Source organism: Kryptolebias marmoratus, linkage group LG21 (assembly GCF_001649575.2).
Source record: "Kryptolebias marmoratus isolate JLee-2015 linkage group LG21, ASM164957v2, whole genome shotgun sequence".
NCBI classification, from domain to species: domain Eukaryota; kingdom Metazoa; phylum Chordata; class Actinopteri; order Cyprinodontiformes; family Rivulidae; genus Kryptolebias; species Kryptolebias marmoratus.
Genome location: NC_051450.1, coordinates 13,815,430 through 13,829,709, shown reverse-complemented (window position 1 = coordinate 13,829,709; position 14,280 = coordinate 13,815,430). Strand labels below are relative to the sequence as shown.

Sequence of the window (14,280 nt, the reverse complement as noted above, 5' to 3'; positions counted from 1 at the left end):
AAAAAAAATCAACTCTGTGTATTTTATTCCACTCATAAATATGCATAAGGATTGTCAGAGGAGGATGATGAAACCTGCACAAACACTTTGTTAATAAATTATTGAATCAGCTGAAGATGGATTGCGTTGCCTAACACAAAGCCATTTAGGTACCAAAATCATGCAAGAAAAGAACTCGGTTATAAGTGAAAGTCGAATAAAACCGTGACTTAAACTACCGTACGTGATAGTGGGGTAAATGGGAAAATAAAGGTCTTAAATGCAAAAATAAATGTCCTTTGAGATACGAGTTTCTGTTCAGGAGTCACAAAAAAGCGCAGCTCACATAAATATTCATGATAACACAGAGCTGTGTATGGGATTCAATAAAATCAACTGATGTTTTAAGCTCGTTATTTTTTGCACTATTGAAAAAGACATAACTAATGTGAGGGTTTTAGGACTTTTATGTTGACAGCACTTTTGTATTTTCACGGCACTACACACTGCAGAAATGTCACACTCAGTAGCCAAACACACACATTTAAGAGCAAAGGGGAAGCTGTTCCCACATACCCCGGCACCTCTCTCGCTCGGATTTTCATGGTGAACTCTCACCCGTGTCCCCTTCTCCCCACCTCTGCAGAGACGCCCGAGCAGATGGCCGGCCATGAAATTTCACCGGGGATCAGGTCGCCCGGCGTACGCAGAGGTGGAGCCGGTGGGCCAGGAGAAGGAGGGCTTCATTGAGTCCGAGCAGTGCTGAGGGAGGAGGAGCCGTTTCCCAATCCCACCGGCTTCCATCCCGTCCGTGCCCTCCTGCTCAACGGGGACTTCTCACTGGGGATTTCTCCCAGAAATCAGCTGACTGAAGCTCAGTGTACACATTCCCTTGTTAAAACTCTGGATTCGGCTCGTTTAGTGCTAGATGTGACTGGATACAGCAGCCAGTGACAGGAGGAAGCAAGGAAACCCTGAAAACTGATCCCAGACAAGCCCACTAATCAGCCCCTGTTGGTCGAGGGGAACAGCGCTGGTATCATCGATTCAGCTGGAGTTGATACATGTCGCCATGGAGGGACCGTTCTGACTGCCTCAGCTGGTTATTTGTGTATAATGGGGGGGGCCTGCAGGGTGATTTAAACAATATATATTTTCAAAACCAATACAGAGTATGTGAACAGAGATTTCCACTTTCCTGTTTGTGGACTCATTAGCATAAACTTTTTGTATATCCATCAGGTTTTTACTTGTTTTCTTTTTATTTCAAAATGGCTTTTTTCTTTGCTTGGTTTTAGTATGTTGGGGTTGGCAGTTTATCTGTAGAGACCGTTGGTATTGCTTTTCAATACCACAGCAGACGTGATTGACTTTTCCAGCGCTCGCTCTGCACATACAGAGGGAAGCCGGGCGGTGTATGACGCGAGCTGAACTGCTGTCGCCGCGATCAATCACGGCGCAAAAACAGAAAAAAACCCACAAACCTTTTGAACATTCAGCATTGCAGTTGGATCAGTTCATGATGTTCAGCTGGTTTAGCTCCTATAAATGAGGTGTTTTTTTGTCAGTTTTTTATTGGGTGATGGAACTCCTTTATGTTTTTGATTTCATTAATGCAGTACCATTTTGTCCCTGATCAGAGTTTGCACAGTTTTGTTTTGTTGTTTTTTTATGCATTGCAATGTGGTACTGTTGCAACTTTACAAGACAGGCGCTTGTGTGTGTGAATTTATTTTCTGAAGTGTACGGGATTCATGTGTGTGAATATAGAAGAGTAGTTAGCAATACTGAGGGGATATCGCCCTACATTATTGGTGTGTATGTCTGAGCTGGCTCTGCACCGGTCGCTCTTATCAAAGTATCTGGATCATATGGAGTCAAGAAGGGGCCAAGTGTAGAGGTAAAAATTCAGTCCCTAAGATCTGCAACCTGTTCCTTCAAACCCCAACGACACTACTTTGGATATATATTTTTAAAAGTAATCACAAAAACACTGACGTACTCACGAGATGCCAGTAGGTGGTGATAAAGTGAGCAAAAAACAATATTCTCTAGTAACTTCACTGAGCTTTTCAGTACCTGATTGAAATTTAATAGCAACAAAGTCAGGACAATTTAAGACAAATGGAGGAAAAAAGTGTAAAAAAAAAACTGTTTTCTTATGTGGTTTCTAAAACACAAAGCAGTAGGCTACTATGTTATTGTTTCTCACACCCTCCATTTGTCAAGTGCTCAGGTATACATCTAAAGCTGAGGGTTTTTTAATTGTTATCTTTAGAAAGTCTGTAAAAATGTTGTTTTTCTCCAAAAAAAAAAAAAAAAACCTTGTTGATAAGAAGTATAAATGAAACAGAAAATGTTCATTTTGTTGAACTGAATAATATAGTTCCTCAACCCTTTTTTACAGCTGGTGTTGGGTTAACTTGTTTCCCCATTTAGGTCTACGGCTTCATCTCCACCCTGAAAACACACCTGCTACACACAGACACCACTGCTTTCTGCAAATCTTCACAAGCAGTTTACAGAACTGAAGGAACAGATGCAAAGGTGTTTCCCCAGCCTCTGGCCCTTTCCAGGCTCCACAGATACTTTGTGAGTCAGAAAAGCACTGTTCTGATTGGAGGTTTTTTACTCTTTTATTTTTAATTTTTTTGTTCATCCACATCAACCACATCAACATGATAATGGACATAACAAGCCAAAACATTTGCAGATTCAGGTAACTCCAAACATTTAAACATTTATATTATGGCAGTGATGATGCTGTAATTTTCTCTGAGTGGCCTTTTTTCCTCTACTTTTTTTTTTTTTTTTACTTAAATGTGAATGCTGTTCCATTTGTTGTTGTCACAAATCAATACACAATCCAAAACGCTCATTTCTGCTATTAAAAACTTCAAGATAAAAATCCAGTTTTTCCACCAATGACACTAAAGACCAACGTCCTGGAATTCTACTGAACAATCATAAAAAGTACAAGGTTACATCTGCTAAGTACACAGAAAAAATATAAAATAACATGAGTTTTTGTCATCTTGTTGCCATCACATTGAAACCAAAGACTAATCAGGATATGAGTTGGATAAATCTTTCCATACAGTATGTAATATGAGACTCCACCCTTCTCTGCTGCTGTTAGAGGTAGCTGTAGTGATTTTATTTCCTGCCGTGGTATGATCTATAAAACTGTAGCTCTTACATATGCAATGAAAACTGGACTGTTTGCTAAATCCCTCCCTTTATTAGTAATCTAATTACTGACTGAGGCATCACTAACCAGGGGTTAATAATATCTCATTGGAGACTAGCTGGAGACTCAAACTTGACTCAAAATTGGGAGAAAATCTGCAAATTTTGTGTTTGTGACCAAGCGACCAGTGAGCAGTTTGGCTATGTTTAGCACAGCCAGTTTTTGAAATTTGTGGCTCATTTTTATGTGCACTGCTTGCAAAACTGCATTCTAGGCTGTGCGCATTCTTTTATTACCCGCCCACGGCAGCTGCCCCCCACGTCTAGGATTTCATTTGTGGTAGACTTTTGAAATGAAAACAGGCAGATTAGGACCAGTTTTTAATAATTATTTCTCATCAACTTGGCTTTTTGACCTTGACATGGTTTCTTTTAGAGGAAAATACAGCTCGTAGCGCTCTTGAGATGAGTTGGAGACAACACCAAGAAGAGTTTGAGACATCTGCAACAACATTGTGACTTTTTTAAGAGGTTTGTCGCACAAGACTGCGAGCCTCTGCCACTCACATGAGGAAGCTGAGAAGCCCCGCAAACTCCTCACGAATGCCGCTCGCCAACCAGTCGCCAGCGGTCGCAGCCGGGTGAGATCCTGTCTTTACATTTAAAGAGCGGGAGTCTTCATCTTAAATTAAAAATGTTAGCATAGCTGGGTCACTAGCTTTTCAACTTCAAAAGCAGCCTCTTGTGTTTTCTATATGCATTATTGGCTCACAGAATCACAATGGGATTTTTTTTTTAAACATACATATGATTAAGATTTTAAACTTTTTCCAAGTTATAAATTTGTTTCCAAACAAAAATGCCATTTGAAATGTTGCTTTCAGGGAATGTGTATGTTTTTAGTGAAGAAGAAGCAAACTGTGTCCATTCTTGCGGCCTCATAGCAAAGACGTTAATATCCAAAATTTGTTAACACAGCAAAACTGTTAACTGAGCAAAACAGGACTTCATTAGTGACAAACAACATGGAAAATCAGTATTTTACCTCTGTTTTTATAATACAAAAACATGAGGCACAGCGGGTGAATCACTTGGTGACAGAATTTCAAAGCAGTCTCTTACTTTCATCACCTCACTGATCACTTTTACTCCCACCTGTATTCTGTCTGCTGTTCTTTACTCTGTTCTGAGTTGGAATCAACAACAATAAACCATAAATTCAGCAACATACACAGAACATCCATTTAAAGAAACAAAAATTGGAGTTTTTGTTCTCGCTTTACACCTTCATGGCACTTCATCGTACACAACAAAGGCTCTAAATCACTCAGTATCATATTTCTGTAACTACTGTTGTTTTGATTACATTTGAAATAAACAATGTTGGTAAAAACAGCAATCATGGTGCTTCTACTCAGTTCTGTAGTTTTTTTTTTTGTTTTGCATGACTGAAAAGAAATGCCTTAGAACAAATAACATTAGGTTGTAGGCCTAGATTTCTCACAAATGAGCACCTCTTTATTCCATTAATGAGTAATTATTTATGCATGCAGGACACACATAAGGCAGAGAAACATCTAGCTGTTTAAACAATATTAAAACTCAAATGTAAAATGCTTTAAAATGTGCAGCAAATGTCAACATGGGATCTTTGTTCCTCGCTCTAACCATGAAATCCTGTCTCAGTCTTGCTTGACAATCCCAGTTTTGCAATGGCCCGAAAAGAGAGCATGAAAGTGGAAAACACTTTGTGCCCAGTGTTTGTAAAGTCCTTGAATCAGGTGAGTAGCTGCGGTACTTCAGATTGAAGAGATGGAGCTCAACAGCTGTGAAGTTGAGTTAACAAGACACCAAATGGAAGAGGAGTCGAGCTCAGCGAGCAGAAAACAACATGAGGAGGTTTAGAGGAAGAAAAACCTATTGGAGTTTCCTGACATGCATCACTTGTTTCTGAAAAAAAGTAGAAAATTGGTTCAGTAGTGCAAAAACACCTCCTTTATGGTAAAACCCTTAAGTCTTAAAAACTGAGCAACTCAAAACACAAGCTTTTTATGTTTCACTCTGAAACAATAAGTGATTTTTCTTTTACGATTTTACAGTTAAATACTACAAATTAAACAGATAAATCAGAAGAGACCACAGCGGTGCAGACAGCTGGATAACACCAAATCTTTGTGGTTTGGTGTTTTGCTGCCATCTAGCGGCCAGGCGACGAAATTACCTGCAGGTTTAAGGCAGCAGTATTTAAAATGGATCAAATACAGTATGTGGGGGAAAAAATAAACTCTCTGCCTTCTGAAATGTGTGGAATTGCTGTAGCTTATGAATAAAGAAAATATTAGTTAACCAGAGTCCACACAATTTTAAATTCAGTTTGTAAACTTTAACATGACTTCAGTCACCTTTTAAAAAGTTTTAATGATTTTTTGAAAGACAAACATAAGTGCATGTTAGTTATTAATATTTTGGGGTAGGGTTGGGTTATGAAAAATCCAATAACCCATTTATTGGCCTGAAAGCCATTAGAATAACAAATCTGGCACTTTCTTTTAAATGAAATTGAACCAATAGAAATCAATATATAAATTATTTCCCCGCATTATAAACTTATCAAACATGCCTTGATGTGATTTAGAGATTTAGCTGCTAAATTCCTCTTAAGATTTTAAGATTAAAGACTGACACTAAGTATGCTGAAGAAAACTGTAAGAAGATAAATGAGATAAAAAGTTGTAGCTTAGGAATTTTCAAACATCCTCCAAAAACCTAATTTACTCCTTTTTCTTTTTCAGAAAGTGCCTGTTTGTCACATACTCAAGGAACAAGCTGCGTATTTACAGCAAATCTAAACGAAGACACTAATTTGGAGCTAAACAGAAAGCTCTAGTGAAAACAAAGCTGCTTAATCATGAGTCAATCTGAAGTGTTGGCCAATAAGATCCATTCCAGGAAAGTAAACGGTGCCAGGAAGGCATGCAGAAATGACATTTCCTTGTTCATGAATGTCTACTTGATTAACACAGAGCACTGGAAATGTGTAACACAGGCTCACCATCAATTCTTACAGCATTTTTTTGTCATTATTCTATAGATTTAAACAGGGAATATTTGCCTTCTTTCTTGTTTATGTTTTGTTTTATTTAGTTTGTGTGACCCGCATGTGCTGCAGTGTTTGTGATTTCGATCATTCAGTCAGTTCCCAGCTTCAGCGAGGACTCCTTATCCATGTCATATCTGCTTCCTGGCTCAGGTTTCAGCAGAAAAGGTAAACCAACACGTTTTTGCATTTTACCCAGCACTGGGCTGAACAGCCATGTCGGTGACGGCACTGAGCTCAGTTTACTTGTTAAAAGAGAGTAAACAAATCCAAACCGGCTGCTGGGATCGTCCAGCTTGTTTCCCATCCAGCTATTGTCGCCATTGACAATAGATGGAAAAAAAAAACAGACCCAGATTTCATGGAGCGCCTGAACAGCAGCAGCCTGAGCTCCTGAGGGCAAAGAGTTATTGACATTTAACTGCAGACGGAAGAGGAAAAGGTCCCTGCTTAGGAACTCAATTTACAGCCGATAACTCAGACTGAACAGAGCGGTGCCACGGGGAGAAAAAACCTGACTGTTTTCAAAACAAGCAAACGGTGCCGCGAGAACTCCGTCAGTCGGACCTCCTGATACGAAAGCCGCTGCGAGGTCACAACCACAAACATGCCTCAGTTTTGACTTGTCTATGCATGACTACATCCATTAGCCCTTTTCAACAAAGGCTCAGGTGAACGCTTACAGCAGTACAACCCAAAAATCACACCAAGACAACACATAAACTGTTATAAAACTGCTTTCCCTCAAATGAAAAAAATAATAATTTGAATTTGTATGCTTAGAAATGAAACTGTGTCAACCTGTGATGGCTTTCAAAATACTAACAAAAAAGGACAAAACAGATTATCAAATGAAATAATTTATTTTGCCCCAAACTAAACATGTCATATTACAATAGCAATAAAGAAAACAAGCACAAAATAACTGCTTTGGATATGAAAATTCATGAATAGTTGACATTTTTAGAGTTCATCAATGTAGTTACCGATCTGTACGGACACGCATCCTGTCTCTAAAATGTACAGCATTCCTTTTTTGTGACTTAATATAACCAACGTAAAAATATGTTTACAGGAAACAACTGGTGTTTTAAGGCAACACACAGAAGAAATATTGCTATAACTATAACTGCTTTAGTGCTATACACAGCTAAGTAAGAAACAGTGCAGCGAAATATTCACAGTTTGGTCACAACGCAAGGAAATCGACTAAAAACCAATCTGCTCAACAATAAATGACAGTGACAGTTCAGTAGTGTAGTTCTGTTAATTGTTTCTACCAAAACCACTGGAGTGCTGAGATCCAAAATAATAAATGTCTAACACCTTATGCTTCTTTGTTTACCCTAATCCCCCCCCCCTAATCTTTACTAGAAACACCTGAATTTATCGAAGTAGTTATAGGATAAGAGTAAATCTTTGGATTTGTTAAAAAGCAATCCCCCCGCTCAGGAATCCACACAGTAACATCGGACTTTTACTATAAATACGCTAAAAATCATACAGCTGCTTTTTACATTCAGTAACTTTTTTTTTTTACATAACGTTCTGTCTGGTTCAAAAAAGGAGCTCTGTAATCCTTGGGAGGTCCATCAGCTCAAAGGGCCTCGCTAATCTGGAACCAAACACACTGGATTACAAGGTTATAACAAGATAAAAGAAAATGCTTAAATCAAAGATATTTTGATAAGTTCCAGTGATATGATAGTGTAGTATAGTTTTGCTTCTTATTCCTGTCCTTTGGTTGTTTTAAAGACAGGAGGACATTTCAAGGTGACAGAAAGGTTACAAATCGAGTAAACACTGCTATAATCCAAGAATTAGCTGCATTACAAAACTAAACTGAACTGAAACTAAACTAACAGGTTCTGTTTGAAAAGGTCTCATGATCTAACTTCCCTAAAAGGGAAGAAAATTCAGAAAGAAAAGAAAATACTTTGTTTCAAAAGAATGTTACAAAGACATTAAGAAAACCTCAGAAAATGTGTCTCAACCTGGCAAGGAGGACAATATTTCCTTGAAAGCAGCGAGGACAGATTAAAAACAGTGAAGTAAAATCTGTGGGTTGTTCAGTGTAATCAACCAGAAGATAAGAGAACTGTTAAATTAATCTGGAATTGGTTTTTATTGCCCCTATTCGCAGCTGTTCATCTGACCATCGCATGAATACAGATGGTAAAACTATTTCACCCGAAAAAATATGACAAGTCAATAGTTGGAAAAAAGCATCTTAAAATCAGGAGGAACTACAGAGCCATCTGATCATTCTCTGCATGGCAACTTGTTTTACGTACAAATGTGTCATTGTTAAGAATAAAATGTTGATTATTATAGCTGATTTGATGCCTAAAATCTAATTTTTGATTAACAGAAATGCCTCTCAGCCCGTTACTAAAGAACCCACATAAAGTCATCACTCACTGTATGTCTGCTCCACCTCCAGGGCTTTTCATAGACCCAGTCCAGAGTTCTGTTTGGGTCGGGCCCCCAGATCCTGCACCTCCCTGGCTGCATTCTGGTTCTCGTCCAGAGATTTCTTCTCCTCTTTTGGACTGTACTGACCCTCCTCAGCCACCAGCTTCTCCACCTTTTCCATTAAGCGTCCCACCTGGGGATTCTCCCCGAATGCACAGTTGTTAATAACAAAGTACCTTTTCTTACATTTCTCCAGCACCCACTGCAGTTCTTTGCCCTCCCTGCGGATGTACCTCTCGATGGATATGGTCCTCAACACCTCCGCCCAGGTGAATACCACAATGGTATGCCTCCAGACCTGCTCACCAAAGAGGCTGACGTGCTCCTCGATGCGTGAGCGGTCCACCTCAGTGAACATGCCCACAGGGATGATCAGCAGGAAGGCATGAGGACCTGGAGGGCAAAGAGAGGGGCCTCGGAGTAGCTCTTCTTTGTAGGAGGGTGGCGTATCCTGAGCAGAGAACCAGCCTGGAGTGTCCACCACGATCACCTGCTGCCCATCGACCTCCGTCTCCCTTGTAACGCAAAACTCGGCCGCTCGCTCCAAGCGAAACTCTTCCTTGCCAATGATAGTGTTGGCTGTCAAGCTCTTCCCCGGCCACCTCCATCCCAGCACAACCAGACGAACCACAGGCAGGCGGCTGGCTGCCTGGGAAGCAGCTGATGTGTTTTTGACCTCCTTCTCTGGTTCAGCAGCCTCTCCAGCTACAGTCAGTCAGATCATAAATGTCAGAGTTAGCATGGAATATCTTTTCATCAAAAGAAATCTGCAAGTTTGAAGTACTTGTCAATTTTCTATCCTGTAATAACTTTGGCAAGATTGCTGCTCAATCATTAAATGACCTACAGCTTTGGCTACTAAAAGGGCCAGTGCTATAATAACATGTATGAAACTGATTGCAAAATGACAATTCTCAAACATAATGGAGAATTTCTTCAGGTCAAACTGGTAACTAAAAGAAGACAAAAAAGGGCATCACCCAAAGTGCTTAACAACTGGATTCTAGCTTTTATTACTGAGAGTTTAAGAAAATTTTATAACAATGATGTCAGAGAAATAAACACTGAATGGGTAGAGTTGACAGCTTTGGCTGTCAATGTTAAATATCTCAAATAAATAATGTTAACTTGGCTTAGCTCTTATATTTTTCCTCCACTTATCTCATCAGCAGATAACTATCAGGTGCTGCAAACATCTTATCAAAGTTTTTATCTGGAATGAAGTTGGTTAAAATGTTACAAAAATGTTTCTGTAAACAAATACAAGTAAAAAAATAAGGAATATCCAGATAATACAGAGAGTGTTCATATACCGAACACTGATAATGTCCCTAAACTACAATGTTATATCACTTAATTCATAAATATTTTGTCATGTAATGCTAAGCCTATTTACAGTCTTTATTTCATTTGATTTGATTTAGTATTTTAGGGACTGTAGCTCTCTTTAATAAATTCAAACCCATCATGTTCAAACTGCTATTTTTAATGTTATTATCAAAGGCAAAAAAAAAAAAAACTGACAAAAAATACTTTATTTAGACTTTTTCCACCCCCAACCAGGAAACTCCCATTAGTTGGATTTCTTGGTTTCTCTTGTTTCCTGTTTCTCAGGACTCATAAAACATAATTTTTCCAGATCATCTTTATACTGAACTGCTGCTATTTCTAACATTATTCTCACTTGTAGTGAACAAATGGCTTCCTACACTAACATTATGAATAACTTCAAACTATACTTTTATAATATTTATAATGAAGTTTATATTTATTAACAGTTCAGTATATTTAAGATTAAAACTGAGCTCAGTTTGTTTGAGTAAAAGTGTATTTACATCTAAAAACAAACTAAATGACACTTTTTTTTGTCATTACAGATAATTACCTTAAGGCCAATAGTATAAATAATTGAGGCAGCTATTTAAATTATTCAGAACTCCTATCAACGTGACAGTGTGTGGTTTCCAGAAAGGTAACAAACTCTATCCAAAGATATTTGTTTTGTGTGTTTTGTTATAATAAAGTACCTACGTGTGAAACGTGTCAAAATCCGGTTTGGTTGTTTAGTCTGAAACTGTCTACTAACTTTAAGCTAATGGAGACGACGTAATATTAGTTTGAAAGTTTGTAAAGTAGCCAGATAAACGCCTCACCTGGTGTTTGAAGTGTTTTATTCGCTTCCATTCTTAGTTTTTAATCCAGAATAAGATCTTCTTTGGGTGTTAATTCTCTTCGGCCGCCTCGTTCTTCAAAGAACTTCCTCTTGCTGATAACAAAAGTTACCGGAAGACAAAGTAATGTGGAGGCTGCGTCCGGTTCGGACTTTCAGAGTAAGAGCGGAAAATAAAAACCGGAAGTATAAAACCAGAGTTTGTAAACATGTTTTTATTTTTTATTTTATAAAAGAAGATATGAAAAAAATCACCTTAAGGTAGTCACAAATCAATTTACACAAATTAAACCAACTAATTACATACTAATTACATACTCCAAACTAACGCCAGACTGCTATGCTGAGCACGAGCAATGACTTATATCCATATAAGTCATTGAGCACGAGACTCTTTTTTTCCTTCCGTGGCGGACACAAGATGAGCAGAGCCCATTGGTGGAGAGAGCTGTCTATTTTCAAGGAGCCAATCAAAAGTGTCCCTATGATTAGGCTGACCAATCACAAGCGCAAGTGATGAATCTTTTTTTTTTCCCGTGTTTGGACTGCAGGCGTCGTTCACCAAATAGTCACGTATTACAAACAAAGCTGCTGTGTTTAAAAGAGAAAAAGAGCAACATCCTCGAGGATGATTTCTACTCCTCGGATCTACTGCACTGATTAGGTTTGTATATTTTGATTATTTCCATCCAACAAACGCAAAATGAGAAAAGAAAAAAAAAAGCCGAGCTAAGCAAGGTATTAGTTGAACCTAACTGTTTCTGGTGATTCTCTCTCCTTCTTCCAAAGAATATAAAGTATCATCTGACCACTGACTTCATGACAATTACTGAAATATAGACGGTCACAGAATATGACGGCTCTTATCATATATTGTGACCATACTGTAACTTATAGTAAAATACCAAATATTTGAGCCAAAGTGTTTCTTTATTAAATAAGAACTGTTGTAAGTAGTTCTTTGTAAGTATTTATACATATTAAAATCATTAAAAAAAAACAATTGTTTTTTATTGATAATATCTGTATGTACAAATTTGAGTAACTGTTATGAAAAAAACAAACACGCTCTTCTTCGAAGAATTTACCATGGCCTGAAATCTACACCAGCATATTCTTCGAGGCCAAGTTATGGTGTAAGACGCAACAGCGCCTCCTGCGGTTACAATATACGGTGGTCACCAACGACTTTTTTTTTAGTTTTTTTTTTTACTTTATTTAAACTAATCAGTTAACAAACAAAACAAGGTAATAAAGCCAGAACAAAGCATCAAAACTTACAGGTTGAGTTGTATACATTTAAAGCAAAATAAACAAAAACAAAACAAAATAAAAACCCATAGCACACAAATACAGAGATTTACAACAAATCAGCATTTTTAATTAAAGTACAAAGTTGTTGAGCAGACTTACTTTTAACTAAAATTAGAGACTCACAAAAACACTTTAGAAATTTTTTCAAATGACATAAATTTGGATTAACTTTAACATCTCCATTTATGAGCAAAAAAATTTCCCCATTAAAATAAAATTAATAATTAAAAATTCTGTTTTAGAGTTTTTTAAATCGACGCCATCTTGCTAAAGCAAGCTTAAAGGCGCAGGGTCATATAAACAATTATATGTTATTGACTTACCTGTTAAAATAAAGGTTATTTATAATAATAGTAATAATAATTACTATTAATATGTATGTAAATATATATTTAGAAGTCCACAAACAGCAATGATAGAAGCAGAAGATACAAATTTAGCAGTTTTCAGACAGACTGCTGAAAAAAGAAAATGAAATTATTTTAATACAGAATTTTATGAACAATAAGAACAATGACAAGCTTTTTTAAAAAACAACTACAGAGATCAAGTGAACACTTGACTTTTTTTTTAAAGACAGGAACTTATCGAGCTGATCTGTTTCTATTTTTTTAAGTTCCTGACCTTTAAACAGAAAAACCTTGGTCAACGTCTGACAGACACTCTTTTTAAGATGAAGAGTGTAATCAGGTAACATGTTTCTGCCTGATGCTCTAGAAACTGTTAACTAAGAGTTTGAGGATTTAAAAAAAGTCAAAGTTAAAATCTCTTTATTTGTCTCCCTTAAGAGAAATTAGTCTTGGACAGAGGGGTTCCACAGCATAGACACATAACATCACAAGGTTAATAAATACATTATTAAATTCATTAAAAACTAGCTGCAACACACAATCCTCCAACCTCTGAGTATCTTATTGAAGAACTAAACTCATTAATAAGGAATTAGTTATTATATTCATTGGCTAACTAGTTATTTTATTCATGGTGTACTAAACAGCAGTAACTTTAAAGCATGTTTTTAAAATTTAAAAAGAACTTCTTTTGTTTCCTCTGCTGAGTCTCCATCTATCCGTCGTGTTGATCGAATTCAGTTTGTTGCCTGGAGGACATCTGATCAGTGGTCAGGGTGCACAGCTGGAAACATCTGGTGATTGTTGAGTCTTCAGTTTCAGAGCGTTCAGCCTGGTGATCCGTCAACAGATTCTAACTACCTGTTAAATGAAAACAAACAGATTTTAGATGGGATTATAGTTACTATTTTCAGATAGTATCTAAGTTCTATCATCTGCATATTTAAAAATAGATTTATACAAAACTTGTAAAAAAAATGTTTAGGTTTTTAAAGTTAATAATTCAATTTTAAAAAAAGAGTTGAATAACATCGGCTTCAGGGTCGCCTGAATGGGTTTAGTGTAAGATAAGGGATCACATTAATTAATATTTGTATACTGAGTAAATGTGTAATATATTATACAATGACGTATACCTCTTAATTTTCATGTAATATGCATCAAGATGTCCCACCTGCAAGTGGTTCCAGCTTTGAGCTCCTCAGTGATGAGATTCTTGTCCTTCAGTTCATGACCTCGTTATTATATAAAAAAGAAAAAAAAGTTTATCGATAAAATGTTATGCCGTCTGGGCATTTTCCGCAACTATTTGTACAAGAAAGCGCAGCACAATATCAAGGAATTACAGTACTGCTGAACGGAGAGATTGAAATAATGTTAATGTCCTAATCACCAAATTTCTATGATTAACTGCTGTTGCATGGCTTGTGTGGGACCACTTTGGGGATTCCACTCACATCCAGATGGCATGTTGTTTTTCATTTAAAATATTATTTGTTGGTGCTTGCAATCACTTACTGTTGCATCACATTACTGTATGTTGTTGTTGTTTGGTGTTCACCATCACACTGTCACCATTACTGTTCTGTTTCATTCCTTCCTGACTGCCAGTGGCAGTAAACAAAGTGGATATGTCTCCTCGCACTCCGCGCAGGTCGAGAATTAATGTAAACAAAGTCACGCACGTGACACGTAGCTCACCTGGG

General features: G+C 37.4%; 3 protein-coding genes across 5 annotated transcripts in view; 2 read left to right on the top strand and 1 right to left on the bottom strand.

The window, feature by feature from the left end:
- The window catches only part of plxdc2 (plexin domain containing 2), an 80,922-nt gene extending 77,034 nt beyond the window's left edge, over positions 1-3,888 (top strand). The window contains exon 14 of the mRNA XM_017406550.3: positions 626-3,888. Coding sequence (XP_017262039.1) covers positions 626-745 — 120 coding nt within the window. The 3' untranslated portion in view covers positions 746-3,888. The remainder of the gene's footprint in view (positions 1-625) is intronic.
- Positions 3,148-11,049, bottom strand: gimap4 (GTPase IMAP family member 4). Of its 3 annotated transcripts, none has more exons than XM_017406553.3 (3): positions 10,894-11,049; positions 8,687-9,445; positions 3,148-5,118 (listed from the first exon to the last, which is right to left on the bottom strand). In XM_017406553.3, exons 1-2 carry the CDS (start codon positions 10,922-10,924, stop codon positions 8,715-8,717), a joined length of 762 nt encoding a protein of 253 aa, XP_017262042.1. In that variant the 5' UTR covers positions 10,925-11,049; the 3' UTR covers positions 3,148-5,118; positions 8,687-8,714. The 3 variants fall into 3 exon arrangements, with proteins under 3 accessions (XP_017262042.1, XP_024859657.1, XP_017262041.1); XM_025003889.2 differs by lacking the exon at positions 3,148-5,118 and adding an exon at positions 7,110-7,880; XM_017406552.3 differs by lacking the exon at positions 3,148-5,118 and having other exon boundaries at positions 7,110-9,445.
- A 396-nt stretch (positions 11,050-11,445) lies between these two features.
- Positions 11,446-14,280, top strand: part of LOC108230492 (gastrula zinc finger protein XlCGF8.2DB-like) — a 12,441-nt gene continuing 9,606 nt past the window's right edge. Inside the window, exon 1 of the mRNA XM_017406782.3 lies at positions 11,446-11,574. The gene's annotated coding sequence lies outside the window, so the exon portion shown is untranslated. The remainder of the gene's footprint in view (positions 11,575-14,280) is intronic.